The 23,693-nt window shown below is 41.4% G+C and overlaps 1 protein-coding gene across 12 annotated transcripts in view; it reads right to left on the minus strand.

Annotated features, from left to right (window-relative positions):
- grin1a (glutamate receptor, ionotropic, N-methyl D-aspartate 1a) overlaps positions 1 to 17,592 on the minus strand; it is a 39,785-nt gene extending 22,193 nt beyond the window's left edge. For 2 of the 12 annotated variants that reach the window (XM_037752123.1, XM_037752127.1), the window contains exons 1-8: positions 16,808 to 17,591; positions 12,939 to 13,073; positions 10,915 to 11,091; positions 5,618 to 5,680; positions 4,767 to 4,864; positions 3,163 to 3,284; positions 1,969 to 2,143; positions 1,332 to 1,476 (exon numbers count right to left, since the gene is read on the minus strand). In XM_037752123.1, coding sequence (XP_037608051.1) covers positions 1,332 to 1,476; positions 1,969 to 2,143; positions 3,163 to 3,284; positions 4,767 to 4,864; positions 5,618 to 5,680; positions 10,915 to 11,091; positions 12,939 to 13,073; positions 16,808 to 17,056 — 1,164 coding nt within the window. In that variant the 5' untranslated portion in view covers positions 17,057 to 17,591. Of the gene's footprint in view, positions 1 to 1,331; positions 1,477 to 1,968; positions 2,144 to 3,162; positions 3,285 to 4,766; positions 4,865 to 5,617; positions 5,681 to 10,914; positions 11,092 to 12,938; positions 13,074 to 16,807 lie in introns of all 12 variants that reach the window. The other 10 variants (XM_037752129.1, XM_037752132.1, XM_037752131.1 and 7 more) reach the window with 7 other exon arrangements.
- Between the last annotated feature and the right edge of the window lie 6,101 nt (positions 17,593 to 23,693).

The following is a 23,693-nucleotide window of genomic DNA, read 5'->3' on the forward strand; positions in this document are numbered from 1 at the left end:
GTGTCCTTTTTTCTTATTTGTCAAGTTACGTTATGGTGGTTGAGTTACGCAGTTCTGATAAAGGATTGTGCTCGTGTCCTTCCACTGATGATGATCAATGGAAGAATTTAATTCATGTTTTTGTTTTTTTTGGTAAAGTCAAACCCAAAAGACTATCCATGATAGGAGTGTAGTTGTTTCTTGCATTGCTGTTTCACAACAGGCACCAAGATCTTAAATGTTGGCATCTTGGTTTTCATATTGAAGATAAATGGGAACCAGTGGATGCCTGAAATGTAAGAAATATATCTGAAAAATTAGATTGTGCTTTGAAAATTGCTCAGCAATAGTGTTTATAAAATGTTTTCACTTTTATCCCTGTTTTATACCGAGGGCTCATGAAGTACATGGTTTCATTTTTAGTCACATGCAGCTCCTAGTTGCCATCTAGAGTTGAATGCAGTGGACAAATCTACGATCTCCTGCAGCAGTGCAGAAAAACATGCATGATTCATGGCAAAGGTTACATGATGCTACGGCAGTCTATCCTAATTAAAGGTCATTTCTAATACTTAACCTGACATCCAGTAGTTTGACTGTAGACTTGAGAAAGGGCAGTGCATTTTATATGTACTGTATGTTCCAATTCATTATAGCAATAAAGCCAATATTTGAAATACCCCTCAAATTCATTATGACAGAATGCTGCAGCCTCGTGTTAGCTTTGGCTGACGTGCAGTGTTTTTGAGTTGCCCTACATTAAAGGCACAATGAGTAGGATTTGTCGGTTGTGGTTTGTAAACACAACATTCAAAGTTGGCACCTCCTCCCCGGCTTAACGAGGGTTACGGTGCTCGCAAGCGGGCGAAAGCCAACTCCAGATTCACTCTCGCCCCTTTGGCATTTCGCCTCTCTATATTTGGGATTTTGGGGAAAGCTATGAAAGCTTCCTCTTGGATGCGTGCTTAAGATCTGGCATTCGGTTGACACGTTTTAATAGCGGTTAATGCCCAGAAACGTCCCGAACACAGCAAAAAAAGAAAATACAGACAGAGGGCTGCAGGGTCTCTGCAGATACAGACACCACCACACACTTCTAGTGGGTCATTTGTGATGATTGAGAGGGATTACATTTGTATCATTGTGCCTTTAATGGTATTGTACTATAGATAGAAAACTGGGGCTGCATGTCTGGTATGAATTAAAGAAAAAATACATGACTATGTATGCAGAGAAGCTACGACTTACATGTGGGCAGTGAGTATAAAATAAATTAATGAATGAACCTAAATTCTAATAAATTTGCTTAGTTGTGTCAAATAGGCCAGATTTGTCTCTGTCCGTCAGCTTACCTGTGTTCCATTGTATACACCGACTTGAATGAGTCGACTCTTCTGGTAGTTGAGTATACTGTAATGGGCGTACTTCCTGTCTCCGTCGTCATTGAACTCCACGCGTCCTGTGAGGCCCTCTGGGTATTTAGATGACATCAGCACCCTGTGGCAAGCAAAGGAAAATTACTATTTGTGTGAATAGAGCACACATGCGTCCATGCATGGATAACGTGTGTGACCTATCGGGAGTGTCGCAGTGCATTTTATTGTGTATTGTTCGGCACGACTCTCTCAGTTCAGTGCATGTGGTAAAACGACTGATTCACCACATTTATTTTGTTGAAAATATGATGAACAAGACGGAACTGTGGTTGTTGAGCTGTGATGATACCTGCTGTGTTTGTCACCACATATGTTTTTGTCACATCACCATTTTTTTCCTTGTTATGCTGCTGAGAAACCGCCCTAAGTGGGTCAGCCAAAAGTCAGTCACTTGTCACTAAGAAGTGACAAATATAGAGTTTCTAAAACCTGACAGACCTGTGATTCTGTACGGCAGCTTTCCAGTCAAAACTAAACAGATTCTGCATTCATATGAAGAATCTGTAGGCAACGGGACAAGATTTTGGTACGTTATGTCTGTGTCCGAGCTTACCGTTTAAAGAGCGGCCCTGTTTTCCAGATGTTGGTGTTGCCCACACATCCTCTCGGGGGTTCTGTGATATTCTCCTTCTCAAAGAGCTCCTGGATGGACTGAGCCACCACGGCCACCGCATCGTTGATATGGGCTGACTCATTCTTCCCGTTGATGAGCTGGAGGCCGATCAGACCTGAGACCAGGCCAGCAACAAGATATAATCAGTGACCTGAGCAAACTGCAGCTTCTCAGGATCCTTTTGCAATACATACAGTGTAGAAAAAACTTATAGGGCCTCCAATTTAGACATCCTGAATAAAGGTCAAACATCAGCTGCATGATCCATCTCCGTTGCCTGTTAATCTTGGGGAAGATAACTCCGAAAATATCCACATCTTGTCATTTATGAGATGAGGCAGCAGAATAAATGGATCATTTTGCTGATGTTGCCACGGATGACCTTTTCACAGCATGTGTAAAGAGTCCCTTGAAGTTGGATCTTATTTTTTACTGACCTACCAGCTAAGGTTTGGGAATCAGCACAGGCAAAACATTATTTGTGTTAGGAGGAATAAACAAAAATACCATTAGACCTAAATTTAAACCAAGCAACAATCCAACTTCAGCTAAGTTTTCTGATTGCAACCAGGTCCGTCAGCCTTGCAGACTCCTGGAAGAAGCTGCAGCGGAGGTGGAAGAGACTGGACATGGACAGGACAACAAACGCTCAGCAGGGGTAGGTTGTGTTTAGAGTGCCCGGGGGGAGGGAAAGACGCTTGACGTTCGTGACCACAAAGTGATAAAATATTGTGAGAGACTTGTGCGAAAAATCCAGGAATAGAGACAAGAAAGGCTGTTGTAGCTTACCATTCTATCAGCTATGTGTTGCAAAACTCTTCCTTTGTAATTCATTAGAAATCAGGGCATTAATATGGCAGAATAGCACATGAATTTACCTTTAGATAATCCAGGACATACACATTTAAAACTAAAAGTGGACCCTAGATACACAGCTCATTTAAACCTTTAAACACATAATGCTTAAACGTTTAAATGCTCAACACACAACAAGCAGTCATACAATTAATCATGTAATGCATCCACCGTTAAATGGTTAATCCCCCCTAATCCTGTATGTGTTATGATCGGCCTCTGAGTAGAGCCGGGGGGTTAATTCGTATATTCCCACTGATCTCTGCCGGATGAACGTACCGTCTGGTGCCTCGCTCAGGGCTTTACCCGACATCTCCCGCTCTCCCACCAGCCACACGTACCCCGAGCCCGTCATGTTGAGGAAGCGGGCAGCCTTGTACACTGCAGCAGCGTCCTCCTCACTGAAGTTTGACAAAAGATTGTTTGTTTGTTTTTTTGACATCACAGCACGTTGAATGAGAGTGAAAGGAAGAAATTCTGTGTTCATTTTTAGGAGTGATTGATTAATTCCCAGTAGTTTGGGTTTGGTGCACGTGCAACTGATTAAAGCGAATTACTACATTACATGACTTTACTGGGACTAGGACTTTTTATGCCTACTATTTATGCCTTTATTGGATAGCTGATACTCTTGCGGCAGACAGGAAACGAGGGGAGATAAAGAGGGACATGATGGTATCCAGCTGGAATTGAACCTGTTTTGTAATGTGCCTTAAAGGGGACCTATTATGCTCATTTTCAGGTTCATACTTGTATTTTGGGTTTCTACTAGAACATGTTTACATGCTTTAATGTTCAAAAACACATTATGTTTCTCATACTGTCTGTCTGAATATACCTGTATTCACCCTCTGTCTACCCCAGTCTGCTCTGATTGGCTTGTGAGAAAAATATGGTGCACTTTTGCAAAGGTAGTTCTCAAGCCATGGGCGATATATTTTAATTAGCTTGCATATGATATAGGAAGGGGAGCCAAATCTGAATGGCTTGTTGAATCTGAACTAAGCAGCCGACAAAAACTGACTGGGCCGTCTTATTTTCTAAGTTTGTGGGTAAGTTTGTAAAATTGTCCCTTAATTAGGATTATTCAAACCCAACGCAAGGATCAGACTACATCAACCAGATAACGGCCTGTCCAAACGGATGTGCGGCATCGGGAATGAAAATGAGTTTAGGGTGTGGCAATTATTCGTCTCATCTGGTGCGGTGTGTCACAGTGGAAGACAACCATCACGGCATCTGGGACGCCTCGCGACATCCGGACAAAAAGACAAGCATGTCCGATTTATTTTATTCTCTCTCATCTAGTTTGAAAATTTCATGACATGTTCTGTGACATTGATAGACCCCCATAGGAGCACAGAGTGCTCTTCCACACACAGCTGTAGACAGTAGAGTCGGTCCCTGACACCTCCTCGCTATGCAAGTTGGGAGGGTTGGCATGCTATGATTGGTTGGGGTCCAACACGTAGTCTGCAATGTCTCTTGGTGAGTCATGGCAAGAATGACGGATGATCTGACCCGTCTTGAAAGGCACATATATCGTACGGCTGCACAATTACATCAACGGGAAAACTACATGTGTCTTGTGCAGCGTTTCATAAGACTTTGGACACATTCGCCGAAGAAACTATTTGTTCATTTTTCTGTAATTCGGTGTGAAATACACGGACATAATTTATTTGTCAACTGTAACTGAACATTAAGATGCACAGCTGGATCCAGCAGAGGGTTTAAGTTGAATTGGATTTAAACTGGAGCTGAAATGATTAGTTGATAAATTGATTAGTCGATCAACAGGAAATTAATCTGAGGTAAATATGATACCATAACCAATGCCCTTTGGGTTGAAATTTATGTGTCACTTGGAATACAAATCTCACCTGGCGGATAGGATGATGACTCGGGCCTCCAGCTCTTTCGCCTCCAGCAGCAGGGCAGTTAAGTTAGTCTCCTGGCTGAACTGGAGGACTTTCTCTGCCTGTGATCGGGGCATAAGAAAGGTCAAGCCAGCTACTTTTCCCTACCTTAGACACCATGCTGCCTCTTTACCTGCTTGGTTCGAGCTTGGCCGATTTTGTTTGAAAACGGGAGACAGAGATAAAAAGGGAAAGCGATCCAGGGGAACCGGCTGAACTAAAAAAAAAAAAGCTTGAAGGGAAAAAAAACTTTTGCATTTGTTCGCATGCAAACTGAGGGTTATCAAGGCTCCAAAGAAAGGACGTGCATGTGTTAGGTAGGGGGAAGAAGAAGGTCAATGCAACCAGTAACTAAAAACGGGTGAAGGGGGGTGAGGGGGACGTCCTCCCCCAACAAAAAAACTGCTGAAAACTAGGGTAGTGCTACAGAACAGGAGGAAGTAGCATCTGGGAAACGGTTTTGTCCCACACTACCGGTTCTCCACAAAGGAATGGACTTGCAAACTCTTTTTGTGTGTGAGTATGTGTTCTGAGTTCATGCATTCCTTTATTGAAGGAGAAAATGAAAATGATAAAAAGCGGGGCGCTGTTCACTTCATCTTTTTTTTTCTGTAATGACCGAAAATTATAGATTTTTCATAACAAAACCATTCTTCATTTAAATCATAGGGAAATGTCTCAAAGTAAAGGTTAAAGAAAACACGTGCTACCAAGAGAGGAACATTTCTGGGTCGGCTGGTGACTGGTTTGGGCTGGATTCTAGTTGCTACGTTTGGAAAGTTGGTGGGCGGCGTGCATTGACCATGCAAATATACCTTAGGTCCTCGCTTGTTGTCATAGGACAGTTGGTCGAGGTTTTCATAGTTCCTTTTTTTATTCTGATGAGTAATGTGCACAGAGAAAATATGCAGACACAGAAAAATATTATAAACAGTTGAAAATGGAGGGCAGTAAAGCATTCCAACAAATCTCCACTTTTCTGCTTCAAATTGGGATCTTTAACAGTGGGGTTTGCAAAACATCAGAGATGACCGCTTTATAATAATGCTGAAATCATTCATACTTGTTGTTAAAGATATTAAATACAATTAAGGATCAGGAAAATGTTTTCATTAAATTCAATGCATAAATGATCAGTGATGAGTAGCTGTGAGAAATAATTGGAGCAAAGCGCTATGGCTCCAGCAATTATCAATACGAAATGCTAACTTGCAGCACAGCCATCTGGTTCGTTTCTTCTTCACAATACTGGAAACTAACATTGCACAAATGGAAACTTAACTTTTAACAAACAAACATGGCATCATCAACAAAGAGCCATCAGATTCACACTACACCAACACACCATCAAGTCCAAAGTGTGATCATTAAAAGCTTTACGGTACGTACATTTTCAAACCTGCACCAGGTCTATCCAACCATCTGATGAGATGATACCACTTCTATCCCTTAGTGTTATATCAACCCAATATCACGCCAAAGCATAGACCCGCCTGTTCACCAGAGGATAGCATGTCAGTGTCATGTTTTGCCTCGCCGAGGCGTGAATATTACATGCATGTATAAAGGTGCAGTACCAGCAGGGGGCAACAAAACCACTCACTTAGGTTTAGGCAACAAAACAACTTAGTGATGTTTAGGAAAAACGTCATGGTTAACCTTAAAATACGTACATAAACTAAGAAAAATTAGTACAGAAACAAACGTCATTAAAAAACACGTCACAAACAACAAAACACCGGTCTCGAACACAGGTCTCCTGATTGATAGTCCTGTGTTTATTGGACCGAACCACCTCCACTCCTGCCGGCCATTTATTCTACATCACTAGCTCTGAGCGTTGCATTTTCACATGCATGCGTGTACATTGCAGTCAGTGCAGACTACATGGCGTACAAATGACACGCCTAAAGCAAGAACGGCGTTCTTATTGCACGCTTTTGCCCTGCGCATCATTGTGTCATTCACTTGCCTTTTCGTGTGACCGGGCTGGTTATTAACTTGTTGGATCGGCCACTTGGTACAACGCATCAAAAGCTAGAAACCAGCATGACATCTACTGCAAATGTTAATTGTACGAATTTACTTTTGCTTAATGGTTATACAAACTTTACTACAGCTGTAATTACCAATTCAATTGTGATTTACAAAATCGGATCAAAGCAAAACCTTCAATCACAAACACAAGCCAATGATTCACTCACTGAAAATGGAAATGGATGCTCTCACAGCTGCTAATTAATTAATTAAAATGAATTGGAAAACATATTGATTTCTCTTTGTAAAATGTAATTGGCAGTGACATTCCAAAGTTGCAGTTTGATAGACGTCGATGCACATATCGTATCATTCCCTGTGGGTATAATACAGTAAAGTATGTTGACTTTTGTATACAAAACAGTTGAGTATAGATGATATAGTACTTACTGTGAACAATTAGTATATATTATAGCATTTGGTCACAGCACAACGACTCTCAGTAGTTGCTGAGCAGGTTGAACTTAACTCGGACACCTGAGGCGTCACCATTTTGGATGCCAGTCCGGTTCTGTAAGAAGAGACACTCTGGAGTCCTGCCTGAGACTGGCAGCCATTTCGCAGGAAAACACATATCATCTTTCTGCTTCACAGGGTTTCTTTTTTACACAGCTGGCTTCACAGCTCACACCTCAGTGCACTGGGTCGGCTCCCCTCCCTCCACAAAGACCGTGCCTCAGTACAGTAGTTGAGCTGACAAGCAAATTCACAACAAATGCCGTCCAGAAACAAACTCAAAATGAAACGCTGAGTGGTAATTGTTAAATCCCCAATTATAATCACAACTTACATAACTGCATCCAGACTGAAGGATTGCAAGCAGAATGCCAATAATTAGAAATTGTCAGTGCGGTTATAGATAATTCCACTTATTCATTTCCTTGATAAGAACATTTTCAGGCAATCATAACACTTTAACTAGCATGAAATTACCAAGAAAGTACCATTCACTGAGTGATTTTATGCATCTTCAGCATGGAGAAATCCATCCAGCAGCACTGCGGACAAAAAAAACGTCTTTGTCTTTTTCTCCCAAGAGATTTTCTGAGCGCTCTATTTTTGTATCCTCAGTTAGGCATTAATATTTCATGTCGTGTTGGTCACGTTTGCACTCTGGCTAAATCCACTGTGTCCAGAGCCTCTTTGCTGGTGGTGACAGTGATCCCCCTGTGACTGTGTGACCTCGCTAACGACTTGCCGCAAGGCTAAAAATAGTATGCAAATGTACTGAGTGTATGCAGCACAACAGGGTGATTAGCAAGAATAACACCTCTCACTTTTAATTAGGGCATAATGTGACAACGCTGCAGTCTGCCACATCCAAGCTAACAACCATTCACATCACCTAAAAACAGTCAAAGCTGTCAATGCATTGACGGCTTAGCTGACATTGTCATCCAAACAAACGTAGAATGAAAGAGCTGGCACAGGTTTCATTATCCTGCTGACGTTGTGACATACGTGGGATGTCAGAGCCGAGCTGAGAATGAGCTGAGTCGCTGTACGGGGCCGTGGAGCCGCCAAGGGGCACACAAACAAATAATAATAATAATGAAAACTTCTTTGGCTCCTCTGCTTATGCAACACATTCTCACTCCCAACTGTCTTTTCATCATTTCAGTATTTAAAGGTACAATTCCCGATTTTGTTACAGTTCCAAAATCTCCAAATTGCTTCACTAAATTTTGATGTTATTAAACTAAGGAGTGCATTCTAAGGTTATTATGGCTTCTGGTTTTTAATGTAGTTTTTTTATATTCAATTTCCATAAGAATGACACTGTACCAACAGATATTATTTTATTATTGTGAACAATTCCCATATAAAGACCAAAACTAACAATATCTTAGTCCGTCTCTCCAGACTTTTTGAATTCCCTACCCTGGCACTCAAGCTCATTGGTTCTTATTAAAGACGTAAAGCTTTAAAAACAGGTCACAAATATATAGTTTCATATTTTGAAAAAGGTTCAGTGATTTTTAGGGCCTGTATGGAATGTTTTTATTGCATTTGACGCTACGATTGAGGTTTTTGAATGAAGCTGTTGTCACATTTTATAACTTCATCCTCGATTGTAATCCTCAATTTGAATGAAGTGATTCATCTGATTAAATGAGTTGTCTTTTTTCTTATTAAATCAACTTTCCTTAATGAATATTAGCTGTCAGTTTCGTCAACATAAATATATGTAGGTGCAGACTGAGAACTGATCGCTGCGGCGCTCGTTGTGTTTGAGAGAGAAAGAGTGACAGAGTGAGGGGAAGAGAAGGTGGAAGGTGGACTATTGCACGAAACGTTTTGTAAGTTATTAATAACTTACTCGGAACGCTGCTTTGTCACCTGCCCGCCCAAACCCGTCATATTTGATTTAGAATTCGAATGTCAATGTTAATGAACAAAGCTTCGAACCATTCGGTACAGCCCAAGTGATTTCCTATAACAGCTGGGCACAGTAGTGTTTAGCAAACGTTACTCAAGCAGGAGAAAATAGTGTATGTGTTGGGGACTGTTTTCAGCTGCAGATTAATACACATTTGGTGTTTACAGCAGCAGGACGGTGTGTGTGTTCATTGTAATGAAGGACCATGTCACCCAGTGCAAAAGTGCTGCTCATTGATGAGTGTATTGTAGTTTTTGGACGACAATGGAGCTCTATGGCACAGAGGAAGAAGATATATCAGGCTTTGGATATGAAGACAATATATTATTAGGATCAATGTGTTGTTGGCTTTGGCCTTTTTATGGGGTTTGTTGATAGTAAGATATATAATATCACCAGCCTCATCCTTTGAGTTTGACCAGGTTATCAGGGGAATTATTGTTGCCCATAATTGGGAGAAATTCTCAAATGAATCCTGCTCAGCGGACCTAAAATTACTCGAGCTGGCCCTGCAGTCCTAACTAAATATATGGGTAATTAAAGCCTCATAGTAGAGAGAGTTGCAGCAACTTCCCTCAGCATTATGAGACTGAAAGGGACGCACAGATGGCTTCATTTTGAGATCCAAACTCATATTATGCAAACATAAAAGGAACTTCCTGGATTCTCATCAAAGGCTTGTAATACTCTTCTCCAGTGCAGGATGTGAGTCACATCTAGATGACTTGACAGCATAATTGTTTTAACAGCATGGATGTGGTTGCACAATCCAACTTGATTAACCCAAATGTGTTCCTGTTGGTGGCTGTTAATCAATGCTGATCCCGGTCACTTAATTTATTAAGCAGCTTTCACTTTAGCTGTAGCTGCCTTCTGTGAATTACCTCGGATATGTGTCACATCCAGCGTCTCTCCAGCTCCTGATTTAATTAAATCTCTGAATCAGGCTTCATTTCAATCTGCCACACAATTACAGCAAAGTGCCCGAGAGAGGGACGAGCGTCACAGAGTATGAAGGGAAAAAAACATATCCCAGGGTAATTTCATCGTTTTTAAATGGATGATATAGACGGCAGTTGTTTTTTTCCTCTCTCGCTCTTTCTGTTCCTAAAGGGCACACATCATCGCGGTCTCAAGTCTGTTTTGGCTCAAAGGAGATCAGCATTTCACTGACCCACATACACTGCTCAGAGCTACACTTAAAATGGATGCGTCAGCGGTATCTGAAAAGGCGGAACCATCTCCCATATCATGCGAACATGACCTAGCAGGGTGCAATAAACACAAGCCCTCTGTGTACAATAATGAAGCCGGCCATTCATCACGCACTGAGAGGAACACCTGACTTCCGCCACGGCCCCAATAAAACACTTCAGTCTGTGATGGTTTGCAAAGCCCCCAGTTAAAGTCCACTATTTGGCTCCCAATGTGGATAGACAACAGGATAATTTGGACTATGGGGAAAAGCAACGTGAAGATGAGCAAATAAACGTACAAACTTTTGTCAGATTAGACCACATTAGACGCTGTTGATGTCTCTAGGAATGTTAGCCAATGTTTACACAATGGTGAGAAAGAGATATGGCCACACAACAGAAAGGAAAACAGTATACATAGAATACCTTTGAGGTTTAAAAACCTTACGCACTCACGCTCATGCTCACACACTCTGGCCTGGGAGCCGGAGCGTCTCACCTTTGTTTCTCTCTCCTCCAAGAGGGTCTCGAGCCTCTTCTGAGCAGCCCGCCCCTCGTGGTCATCACTCACTATCAAGATGATGTGGTTCCAGTTGAACTCGCGCATCAGGTCGAACCATACGTGCGCCTGGTGGGAGTAAGGAGGGACTGTCCGCAGAAAGGACAGGTGGATACTCTGAGGAGCACGGAGCAGGAAGTAGAGATTAACATTGTGGATTTAACAGTTCACTTAATTTTGAATGACTCATTGCTCAGAATATGTAGAAATGATTGGACAAAAACCTGCCACAAGGGCAGATTATTGCACTTTTAATGGTTATTTAAGTCTTCCCACCAAGTGGAAAAATAAATACTTTTCTAATTGTGATATGCACGATATGTTTCTTTCATAATTTGAGCTATGGCCCTTAAATTACAATAAAGATTCATCTTAATGCTACAGAACACTGATATATTTGAGACAAAAGTGTGCTTTTGTTTATGAAGGCCCGTTCCGGCTTAAATCATAAACTGTATATAAAGGTGGAGGACATTACAGCTCCCCAAAAGTGAAGCCAAACCATCTTGATCGCCCCCTGGTGGCTGGCTGCAGTATAAGTCATAAAGCCCGCTCTCTCCATGTTAGCAGATGGGACATGGGCCAAACTAAAAAGCAAAAGTTCACGTCAAATACATTTTTCCCAAAGATGGTTTCTGGCATTTACGTTATTTCTCATCACACTGATGTATGTTCAAATGTTCATTTTTCTGAGGTTGGTTTATTTAGTTATTTGATACTATAAAAAGGGAGTGAGACATCATGATTGGTTATTATTGTAACCATGATGTGGTTGTGGGTGCCCTACCCTCAGTTTAAATTTAACCCAAACCGAAATGTTTTTCTAACCAAAATTAAGTACTTCAAACCATGATTTATCGCTAACCAAGTTGTTTTTGTGCCTAAGCCTAATCAAACCTTAACCTTTGCTTTTTCACATCATAAAACATATTGATGTTTCCAACAGTGACTGGTGAAGAACATAGGACTTTCACCCAGGAGACTGCTATTCGTGTCCTGTGTAAAACCAAAAGTAAACGTTGACTTTACCCTTGTTAAGTAACGCTATTACGCTTGTTACGTAATGTTATGTAAGAAAGTCTGCTAAGGGTGGATGTTATTTATTTACGCTAGTTCCGTTCAGTGTTACGCTACGTTGTTATGCTCCGTTGTTATGCTCCGTTGTTATGCTCCGTTGTTATGCTCCGTTGTTATGCTCCGTTGTTACGCTCCGTTGTTACGCTCCGTTGTTACGCTCCGTTGTAACGCGACGTTGCAACGCGACGTTGCAACGCGACGTTGTTAGGCTATGGTATAGTTTTGGAATAACGTGTTCAATAATGACATACCGGTGTAACGTTCAGGTGTCCACATATTTGTGGCCATATAGTGTACTCCTATTACTGTACACTAACAAAAACATCGACGTACACTATATTGAAAGTTGAAATGCCTGCAGCTGAATTCGTTCTCAAAAAAGGGACATCCTGCATTAATGATACAAACAGTTTTTATGTTGTACAACAAATGCCAAACCCAATTACAATTGGACAAACATCCTGTTAAAAAAAAAGCAAAAAAAATGCCTTCATCTATGCACAGACCCCCTCGGGCCCCTTTAAGTCCCCGGATTTAATGCCCTTTAATTTGTGAGATTAGCATAGACGTCACTCAAATAGACTTTAAATTGAGTTATTAAAGTCCTCGGCATTTTATTTATGTGATTGCTTTAAACTTTCATTTTAGTGGCTTGTGCTCCATAAAAACATAACTCAGGTCAGGCGCATTATTAATGATGTCCTTTCAATTTTCAGCTGGAAACCCATTTAATCACAGCTCCTCTAATGGACAGTGATGGGACGTTTAATCTAGGAAGCTTTTGAAGCCGCCCCAGGGGAGCTCCTCACTCCATCGCTCTCCGTATTCTCTTCCTGTTTTCCTCTCTCTCTCTATCTCTCTTTACATCGCTCTCCTCTATCACTCACCTTGTCTGAGTAGATGGACATGCGGGTGGTGAGCCCCACCACGGGGATGCGGTAGAAGCCTGCAGTGTATGAGACAGGCGTTGGAGTGAGGTGGTCATTGGACTGGGGCGGGTGACTCACCAGGATAGCATAGACCTGCAGAGGCACAGAAGAAGAACACTTTGTCATTCTGACACCGGCATTAAGACCGAATGGTGACAACGCTACTCGTACTCTGAGAAACATTAAAGGAGAACACCACTCACATTAAGAATTGCAATTTATTATTCCCATGGTCTAGATGAGTTCAATCAATATCAGTGAACACAACTCTCTCAAAGCCAGAAACCAGAGAAGTAAGTGTCAAACTTGTGATGTCATAGGGTATAAAGTCTGGAGCTGCTCCATAGACAATGAATGGGAGACTGATTTCGTGGACCCATAGAATGTTTGTTTTCTTTTTTATACCCAAATGAGCTGATGAAAATCATATTTAAAGATTCTTCACACACATCATATACAAAAACACATGTATGGTATGTTGTAAAATGTCCCATTAACCTTCTTGGTAAATTAAACCATCCTAAATTATTACATTGCTAGTATCAAGTAACTATATATATCTGTACATTATCCCTTATGCTGGTCATTGTTGTGAAAGAAACCCTGAGATCAGAACTGTGCCCATGGCAACGGTCTGCTATACATAGCAACGGTGTGCTATAAAGAAATAACAGACTGTAGAACACCGCGATTGATCAATCAGAAACGAGTATTCAACAAAGCTGTGAAATAAATATACATTTTTGTTGTTGTAGGACACAATGCACACAAGACTCCATTAGGTTTATTAACATAAGAAAACAGCATTTGCTATTCACACTTACAAGGATGATTGTATAATACTGTATTTACATTGCGAAAAGTTCATTTCAGCATAGTGGTGATCTGTTCACCGGGGTTGGGTAAACAGCAGGGCAAAAAGTGAGATGTAGTGGGCCCCTTTTGAACTCCCTGTGTTCCCCATTTTAGGTTGGTGGAATAAATGCCAATTACAGTTATTTAAGAATACACTATGTAAGGCCTTTTTAAAACATAGCATCAGGATTACCTTTGCAAAGTTAGTTATCAAGCTGTGGGCGGTATATTCTAACGAGACTGCATGTGACATAGGAAGGGGAGCCAAATCTGAATGTCTTGTTGAATCACATGTTTTCTGATCCTGGTAGCCCAAAAAAAACTGACTGCGTTGTCTCATTTCGCAGTTTGTGGGTTGGTCAGAACTCCAGATACCCAAATGTATGTGCACAAGCACTGAAAAGGTGAGTTTTTCATGATATGTGCTGTTGTTGTCTTGGCCTGGACACTCTTGAAAATGAGCTTTTTAATCTCAATGAGGCTTTTTCTGGTTAAATAAATAAAAAATTAGCACAAAATGATTGCCACGAAGGGCATTTGAGCCCCCCCGAGCATCTCTCCGCTTTGCCTGATCTGTAATCCAGCCTTGGCTGAAACATCTGTTTTTCTACCCCAAGTTGAATTAAATTAGTGTGCTCTTTAAACACAATATTGTCATAGTGGGCGCAACTGCTGCTCCAAACTGTTGTATAACAAGTTAAAAATAACATTTTTGAACCTGAAAATCTACATAAATTCATCTACGAGGAAGAGCAAAGAAGTATTTTTCCTTTGTTGAAAATGTCTTCACTGGCAGACTGAATTTGTGCTCGTTTGATTTAGTTTTATCCGTGCATTAAGCAAAACCAAACCTGTCCAACTACTCTAGTAAACAAAAATAATTCATGTGAGCTCAGACTTGAGAAATGCCTCGGAGATGTGAAGGAAGTGGAACAAAGTTGGCATGGCTATGCAGGCATGGATTACTGGATATGAGCAGTCCGTATGGTTGGGTCAAAAATGAGGTCTATCTTCCAAGGACCGCTCCCAGGCATCTACTCCTCCATCTGCCACACACTTCCCTTCTCAGTAACTGCTGTCGCCTACGAGCCAATCTCATTTGATTAAACCTCCCTGTCTAAATTAGGTGTGATGTCCGTCTAATTTACGGGAGTAGGGAAGTGAACCATTGTTGGTGTAATCTGCAGAGCCTAATGGATGCTCACGCTTTGGATGAGCATGTGACAGGAGACTGGGTGCGACAGTATTATTCTACAAGCCTGTATCAATTAGAGTCATTACACTAAGCAGAGGACCGAGGACATGAAAGCAGCACTGAAGCTGTGGGTGGGTACTTTTTTTTTTTTTGTGTTGTTGTTCCCATGAAGCCTCATTATGTGTGTGGGAGAAGAAGGAGCGAGAGCGAGAGGGACTTCACGCCCCAGCATGCTGTGACATAACGTTGGCGCTTTTTAAAAGCCTTGTTGAGCATCACATAAGAGGACGGTTCAACAACTCTTCGAAAGGCGCGTCGTACATTACTTATGGAATATGTTTTGTTTGTTAGTTCTGCGGCACATACGGTGTGAATCTTGTACTTTTTAGACAAGCAACTTCTAAAAAAAACAGTTGTTTGTGTTACCACTGCATCATATCACACACAGCTTGAGTGAGCGATCCACCCCAACATACAGAAACTGTCCGCAGCCAGTGTCAGCGCCCCTTTTGCCAAAAATGTTATCATGCAGCAAAGCCAAAGTTGTTAAATGTAAATGCCATATTGCACATTTTTCACTCCTCACTGGCTCCTTTGCAGTTCAGCAGATCTGCAGCTGTGTGTGTGTGTACTGGAACGTACAGTTGCCCTCTCATCCGAGATATTGCCCCAAAACCAAAGCCTATTTCTGGATGTCTGTAAAACAGATGGGTCTGTGGGGAGTTCACTTGCAGTATATTAGATACTATACAAAGTGGACTCATGTATAGCCTACAAAACATAGAGTGGATGCCAAATTGGACAAATGACAGGCCTGTAAGAACGTATGGGCTGATTCCTTTCAGTAATACCTTCATGCTGAATGGACAGTTAGTCTGCTAGTGTGAGAAATGGAGAATAGGTCTGGATTCAGAGCTCAAGACTGAGGATGATTCAGGCATTCAAATACCATTTAAGAATACATTACTTAAGCAGCTGATCGATAGTCCAGTGTTGTATGGTCATGTATGTTTTTTCTTTTGTTCCTTTTCCCTGATGATGATGGGCCTTGAGGCTTTAAATGGTTGTGGAAGATGTGAATGAATGTGAAATATATGTTTGGAAAATTTGAATGTTATTAGTGTAACACAAATATGATGTTGTATATATAGTATGTATGTGATAAATGTAATGTACTTGATTTTGGACCCCATGCAGGAAGACTATAGCTGGTGCCATTGGTATCAGCAGATCATTTTTTAAATAAATAAATAAAAATGACAACCAATCCGGTCTTTTACCTACTTCAAAGTGAGAAAACACATCTGATTATAGGTTTCACTGTAAGCATCAACTTTCTATTGCAAGGCACAGGGATGTTCATCCAAAACACTCTCACAGCAAACCAGTTTTACAGTTAGGTAGGTGGAGGTGGAGGTGTGCATGCATCATATGTGCTACGACATGCAGAGGTGTATAGCTGGTGCCATTGGTATCAGCTAATGGGGATCCTTTTTAAATAAATAAATAAAAATAACAACCAATCCGGGTCTTTTACCTACTTCAAAGTGAGAAAACACATCTGATTATAGGTTTCATGGAAGCATCAACTTTCTATTGCAAGACAAAGGGGTGGTTTTCTTCCAAAAAACACTCTCACAGCATACCAGTTTTACAGTTATAGGTGGATGTGGAGGTGGAGGTGGAAGGTGTGCATGCATCATATGAGCTATGATTCAGACATTATTGAAAAGGCTGTTTGATTTTCGCCCATGCAGAGGTGGCATGCAGACTGTACCTGACTGGAGATGAGGTCCTCGCAGACGGACAGAGCCATCTGGATGGCGTTGGGCTTGTGCGTTACGGAGATGGCGGTCAGCTTGAATTTGTCCCTGCCGTAGACCTGGTTGGCCTGTGTCACGGCATCCTTGAAGACCTGCTCGTACCTCTTCTGGCTCAGCACGGCCCCGATGTTCACGATCTTCGGCTCGCAGCCGGCCCGCGCGCAGGAGCACGAGAGGAGCACCGCCAGCAGAAACAGACGCATCGTGTGGTGGACCACCGACACCGACACCGAGCAGCAGAGGAGCCGTGCAGCAGCCCGGTCGCTCGACCAGCAGCTTCTTCTGGACAGCAGCGCGGCTCCGCCAGTTCAATGCAGACACGATCCAGGTGGGCGGCGTGCAGAGCGAAAGGGAGGGAGGCTTTATGTGCAATGCGGAGGAATGTGCATGCACATATTAGGGTGCAGGGCTGTCAACCATGCAGGGATGTCCGAACCGCATTTTTTTTTTTCTGTTTTGCTCTCTCCTCTGCAGAATCGCTCACACCTCCCCCACCAAGAAAATAGTTAAAAGCATTGTGTCCTATCTTCCAGGCTTCGGGGTGTGTATCGCTGCCCCCCCCCCTGCAGCCGCTCCTCAGTGCGCTTTGTGCGGACTGATCAGCCCCTCCGATGCGTCTCTTGCTGGTCAATCCGGAGCTGAGCTGAGCGGCTGCTGTCCTTGGTGCTGACAGCTGTGCATGCGCGCCGCGGTGCTGCTGCTGCGCGCTCCCGACGTATCGGCTCTATGGTTTTGCGCGGTGGCGTGCTGCTGATGATGATGATGCTGCTGCTGATGATGCTGCTGCTACTGCTGCTGCTGATGCTGATGCTGCTGCTGATGATGATGCTGATGCTGCTGCAGGAGCAAGAAGCTGATCGTATGAAAAATAAATGCTCCTACTTGTTCAAAAAAATCCTCCCGACCATCATGCTACTCATAATAGGACATGACAGGTTGAGATCAGTGAGGGTATATAGCGCACATGTACCTGCAGGGCGCTGCAAAATTAATTCATGTGGGCTTTTTGTTAATGCGAGATGTGAGATTTTTTTCCCCCTTGAAATAGCCTGATTGCACAAGAGCAGATGGAGATGGAGATGGAGATGGAGATGGAGATGGAGGGTGTTTTATTCCAATCTAGCTGGTCTCAGATCAGAGGTGAGCCACGGACACGTCCCTTTGATTGGACTTGTTTTCACCCCAAAGTCTCATTTCTCTGCGTATAAGCTCTCTGCGTAAAGTGGACCTTGGATAGCTCATTAATCACACAGTAGGGTATGTCAGTGCCATCCACCATTTCTCCAGCCGTCACACTTTAACACGAGAGGACCCGCCTGTTTTGTACACTGTAAACAGTTGCTGTTGATTTACAGCAGGATTTCAACAGTGTTAACCTGTTATTGCTAAAAACAGTGCTTTACTGTTAATACAAAAGAAAACCTGTTAAATTATGCTCATAGGCCGTTTTTTCACTAATGCATTCTTAAAAAACATCACTTTACTGCTGACCAACTGTCTAAAGCATCATCAGCAACAGTTTCATGCAGTATTTTTTTAATTCTGGGACCTGATCTGCACATGTGAGGCTTGTACATTGTACATGATTGTAAAATCAGTGAATTAGCTTTATTGTTCTTCACTCACATGCTGTTATGGTTTGCATTCTGTGCTTGTAGCCAGCTATAGACAGACATGTTGGGAAAAGTGTCAACAAGTCTATTATAGCCTTTACTTGTATTTAGTGTGACTATTCCTATGTCTGTAACCTGCTAAGTCTATTCATCTAGGCAAAAAATAATGTTTATTAAAATGTATGTAAAAAATACAACCTAAATAGTGCATTAAAACAAATCAGTAAGATAATGTAAAAGAAAGGTGAAAAACAGCTATATAATGTATCTTTAAATTGTAAATTAACTGTAAAATACTGTGAAATTAATAAAAAAAAACTGTATTTTTCATTAACAGTACAAAGCTGTAAATTTCAGCGACAGTATAATAATGTTAATTTTACAGTAACATAAAGGCAACCCTGCTGCCAGTTCTTTATTGTTATTTTACTGGGAAATTCGTAACAGTGTATGTCACAGTACCATCCACCATTATCCAGCCGTCACACTTTAACACGAGCAGACCCGTCTGTTTTGTAATTATGCATGTGCATGTGTGCATGTGTGTGTATGTGTATGCAACCAGCCTGTGTTGTGCATGCTTATATACGCCTAATATCTGACCCCATGCTTTGGAGTGTTTTAGTATCTGTTGGTTTGCATCCCTGCAGCGAGATACAACATGAGCACAGTCAACGATGGTTACCTAGGAAACTAGATTTTTTTTCTTCTTCTTTACACGGAGGGAAATATTCCCTGACAAGCAGACAGCGAGTTTTATTCATCACAGCAGGAACCGTCCAAATAAATGACTTTAACAAAACGAAACATGTATAAATATAAAAAAACATCTAAAAAAGGGCGTTTATTCTGAGGCTCATTGTGTGAACTGTACTCAAACAGCCGTTTATCATTTTTTTATTATCTTGGTTATTAATAGTCAAATATTTGTATATTTTGCACCCAGAGGGTTGTGTTTATTCCCATGCACATATCAACAATTGCGATTGAGAAAAAAAAAAATGTATTTTGGAAATGAGGCCAGCATAAAATCATTGAACAGTGTCCTGAATTATAAATCGCACAACACTGTGGTGTCTCTCTGTGTTGCAGTGAGCTGATAAATTAATTACAAGGCTGAAGAAATCAACAGTCATCAGCTGCTGGCTGTGCGCTTCTATAATGAGCTCGACTCAAACATGATTTGGTAAAGGGGGGGTATTTTCTAAAGACAAGGAAAATGTAATTACTGTTGCTAAACTCAAAAGGTTAGCTGGTTAAATGATTCATCGCCTTACTTTTAACATTATTTTTTTAACATTTTCCTGCGAGAAACCCACCTCAGACTGAATTGTTGTATAACAGAAAACCCTTATTTTGAAAGCGTTGACACCAATTGTGCAACAAACCAGACATTAATATGTCCACAGAAAGCAGCACTGTGAACTCATGAATACGTCTGAATGCATTTTCAGTTCTAGTCTGTTCACTTAACTTGATTTTCATTCCCATCGTCCAAAAGATAGTTAGATTAAAGGGAGCATATCATGACAAACTCATGCTTGTGCACAAACATTTGGGTAACTGTGACATTTTGTGTGCGCTGCCTAGATCAGAAAACATGTGATTCAACAAGCCAATCAGATCTGGCTCCCCTTCCTATGTCACGTGCATGCTCATTAGCATATATCGCCCACAGAACTACCTTTGCAAAGGAGAGCCAAGCCAATCAGAGCAGACTGGGCTTTTTTTTTGGGAGAGGATATTTAAGGCCCAATTTCCAACCAGCCCCTACACCCTCTCCCTACCCACTTCAACTCTGTTTGCGCGTTCGCGTGGATGGTCCGCTATATTAAGTACCATCCCAACCTAAGTAGCAGGGAGTGGAAGTGCGTTATGAAACCCTCTAACAGCGAGCCTGCATTAATGCCCACTTAACCAGCTGCTGACGACGTGCAACGCCGTTTTGTCACTCCAATGTAAGTTCTGGTACAAACAATTACTTGTAAACTGCTCAAACTAAGATATACATTTAATTTATTCTACTTTATTGTCATACAGAAGTTACCAGCTTAAAGTAAATGCATTGTATTTAGGATCAAATATACCCTTGTCTGGTCTATAAAACAGTGGACGTGTTTATTTGATTGAAGTGTTGTATATTTATATGTATATACACAACATATATTTATTAACGTTTAAGTCCTATCAGCAGCTATAACTCCATAATTTATTAAATCTTCAACTGTGCAATACTGACCTAACAGTACAATAATTTAGCGCAATAATTCAGTTGTGCAATAATCTGCATTTATTTATACAGTACATTTAAACTAACATTCGTATCTATTTATACTGTTTTTTACACACTTGCTTATAGATCCTGTATTTATACCATACACCTTAAAGAATGGTGCTTCATTGAGCTGTGAGTGTGACTACAAATGGAGTTCACTTTGTCACGGAGGGGGAGGTTGTAGGGACCGGATTGGAACTGGGCCAAAGAGACTGGTATTAAAACGCAGCGTTTCAGACAGAGAGTGAATACAGGTATATTCAGACAGACAGAATGAGAAAAATAGTGTGTTTTTGGTACAGTAAAGCATGTAAACATGTTAGAAACCCCAAATACAAGTATGAACCTGAAAATGAGCACCATATGTCTCCTTTAAAACCTCTCCTCTTTAGAGGATTATCAAATATTTAGGAGAATTTATCAAACCATAAATCCATCAGATTAACTGAAACCTGACAAAACATTAAAAACACCATTAAAAAAAGTCAGTTAAGAAATTGCCATCATCACTATACCAACTCTCGAAATCAACAAATTAAAAAAGACTGGAAGCAGAGGAAGAAAACCCCTGAAGGCAACACAACAATATTATAGTTGCAAAGGAAACAAACATGTTTAGTATGTATAACATAACGGTACTAAAGCAGCCTGTCTAGAACAGGAAATGTGTATACATTTGGGAGAAACTCAGACTGGTTGGTCTGATTGGATTCAGGGTTTTGATAAACAGTCAGCGTCCCATGGAGCCCAGCATGGATCCACTTTCAAAGGCCTTTTTCCTCATTGAAGTGAATATGCAGAAGCTGGAACTGGAAAACACGCTTTGACTCCAAAATGCCAGACAGGAGGAGGAAACAAGCCCCTGCTGCCATAAAACTGCTAAAAAATAAGTTTTAAAATAATGGTGTTTAACAGAGCACCTAATGAAACCCCCCCCCCCCCCATCTCTAGCCTCTATGTGACCGCCCCAGTCAGTTTGTAAACTCACCACTTATTGGATGGCCCCTACGGCGTGCTGGCTTCTCATTAAACGAGGTTATGAAGCCCTCCTCTGCCTCTCCTCCTGCCCACTCTTCCTCCACTCACACATCAATAAAGCCAGACCAATCTGCTCTGCAGCTATTATGTAATAAGTTTGCTGGAGGAGCTACACAACACAAGAGTCCTATAAAGACTCTCCAGCTCAGTCAGACTCGCACACAAATGAGCGCAGGCAGTGTAGCACACATAGATCATTGCGGGCTTTTAAGCTTAAGTATACACACATAGGCTACACGCTAATCCACACGGACGCACACACAAACACGGACACACTCGAGTTCACACTTTGAGCTTCCGCCCACACATAAGTAATATCTCATCTACCACCCACACAGGCCTCTGCAAGGCTCGAAGAGAGATGTTTGTGTGTGTGTGTATGTTTCAAAACCAACGTATTCTCATTCGCCAGTTCGTATGATATCTTCCGTCTTCACAGGAAACATTTTGGTTAGGTTTAGGCAAAAAAACTACTCAGTTTCAGGAAAAGATTGTGCTTAAGTTACGCCACACCGGAAGTATGGAAGTTCTGTGACAAAAACTACCTAGTTAGATTTAGGAAAACATAGTTTTTTTTCGGTTAAAATAACACTGGAAGTGGCGTAACTTAAGTACAGAAGTTACATGACAAATAAATCAATGTTGACTTCTGGTTTCACATGGACACAAACACCTACTTTTCGTAGGTATAGCTACAAATGGTGTATGAGAACAGCCTGTTAAAAACTGCTGTTGTTTAGGTTAATAACAAAACAATGTCTCATTCCCTAACAGTCATCACCATCATGCTGTATATTTAGTTGGAATTTTTCTCTTCTTTACACTAGCTCATTTCAGTTTTCAATTACTTAATTTTCCTATTACAAATGTAATCATTTATCTATTCCCTATTTTCCACACGCAACATTTTCCATTGTTGTAGTTTAGAGTGCAGGTAGCAGAAGGACCCAAACACAGAAGAAGAGGCAGCAGGAGCAATTCAATGATTTAAAGGTGCTAAATACGGAATTGGGAGCATTTCCATTGCCTCTAAACGGCTCTCAACATGGCGCCAGTGAGCCAGCGGCATGCAGCTAACAGTGCTAAAAGCGCAAACAACGGCGGAAGTGCTGACAGAGCTAACAGTGTTTACCTGAGGGGGAACCAGAGGATGTGCGACGCTTCCACGACGACGCCGTCTGTCGGGAGGATGTTATCAGCTGTAACCGCTGTATGAGAGCAGTGCAGAGCGACGGCCCTGAGCTAGCCAGTGGGTCCAAACGGCAGGCAGGAAAAAAGCAAGCAGGCAACAAGCACACAGGCAACAAAACTGTGAATAGTGACTAAGTGGGAACAGGTGAGCAGGAGGTCTGGTGAGTGCAGGGCTAACGAGGGACAGGTGAAACTAATCAGGGCGGAGCAGATATCTGCAGTTGGATGGAGTCCAGGAAAAATTTCCCCAAGGGGACAATAAAAGTATATCTTATCTTATCTTATCTTATCTTACCGGAATCAACATTTCAAAATAAAAGCACGCCTTAATAATGTAATGTAACAGGTGCTATTACCGGTGTTTCAAAATAAAATCACCTTTATAATGTAATAGGATAAAATTATCATTAATAAACACCTAGAAAATGAACAAACACGAAAACAACGTACTATACAAATACTCTGGACCATACCAAGGTCATTTACAGCCGTAGTATTGTCAATGTTTCTATCTTGCAAAATGGGGGGGACCGGCCATAAGCTTATGAAAAGTTTTATTTTTAATACTTATTTGGGAACCCCTGGTTAAACACAGAGCACTAGCCTTCTCAATGAAAATAAACTTGTTACCAAAACTACACTAGCCAGTGAATGTTTTATTATCTATGCTGCACACTGCTGTAGCATCATACATTTGTAACTAAACCATTTTAGATGAACTTC

This window comes from Sebastes umbrosus, chromosome 19, assembly GCF_015220745.1.
Source record: "Sebastes umbrosus isolate fSebUmb1 chromosome 19, fSebUmb1.pri, whole genome shotgun sequence".
Lineage (NCBI taxonomy): Eukaryota > Metazoa > Chordata > Actinopteri > Perciformes > Sebastidae > Sebastes > Sebastes umbrosus.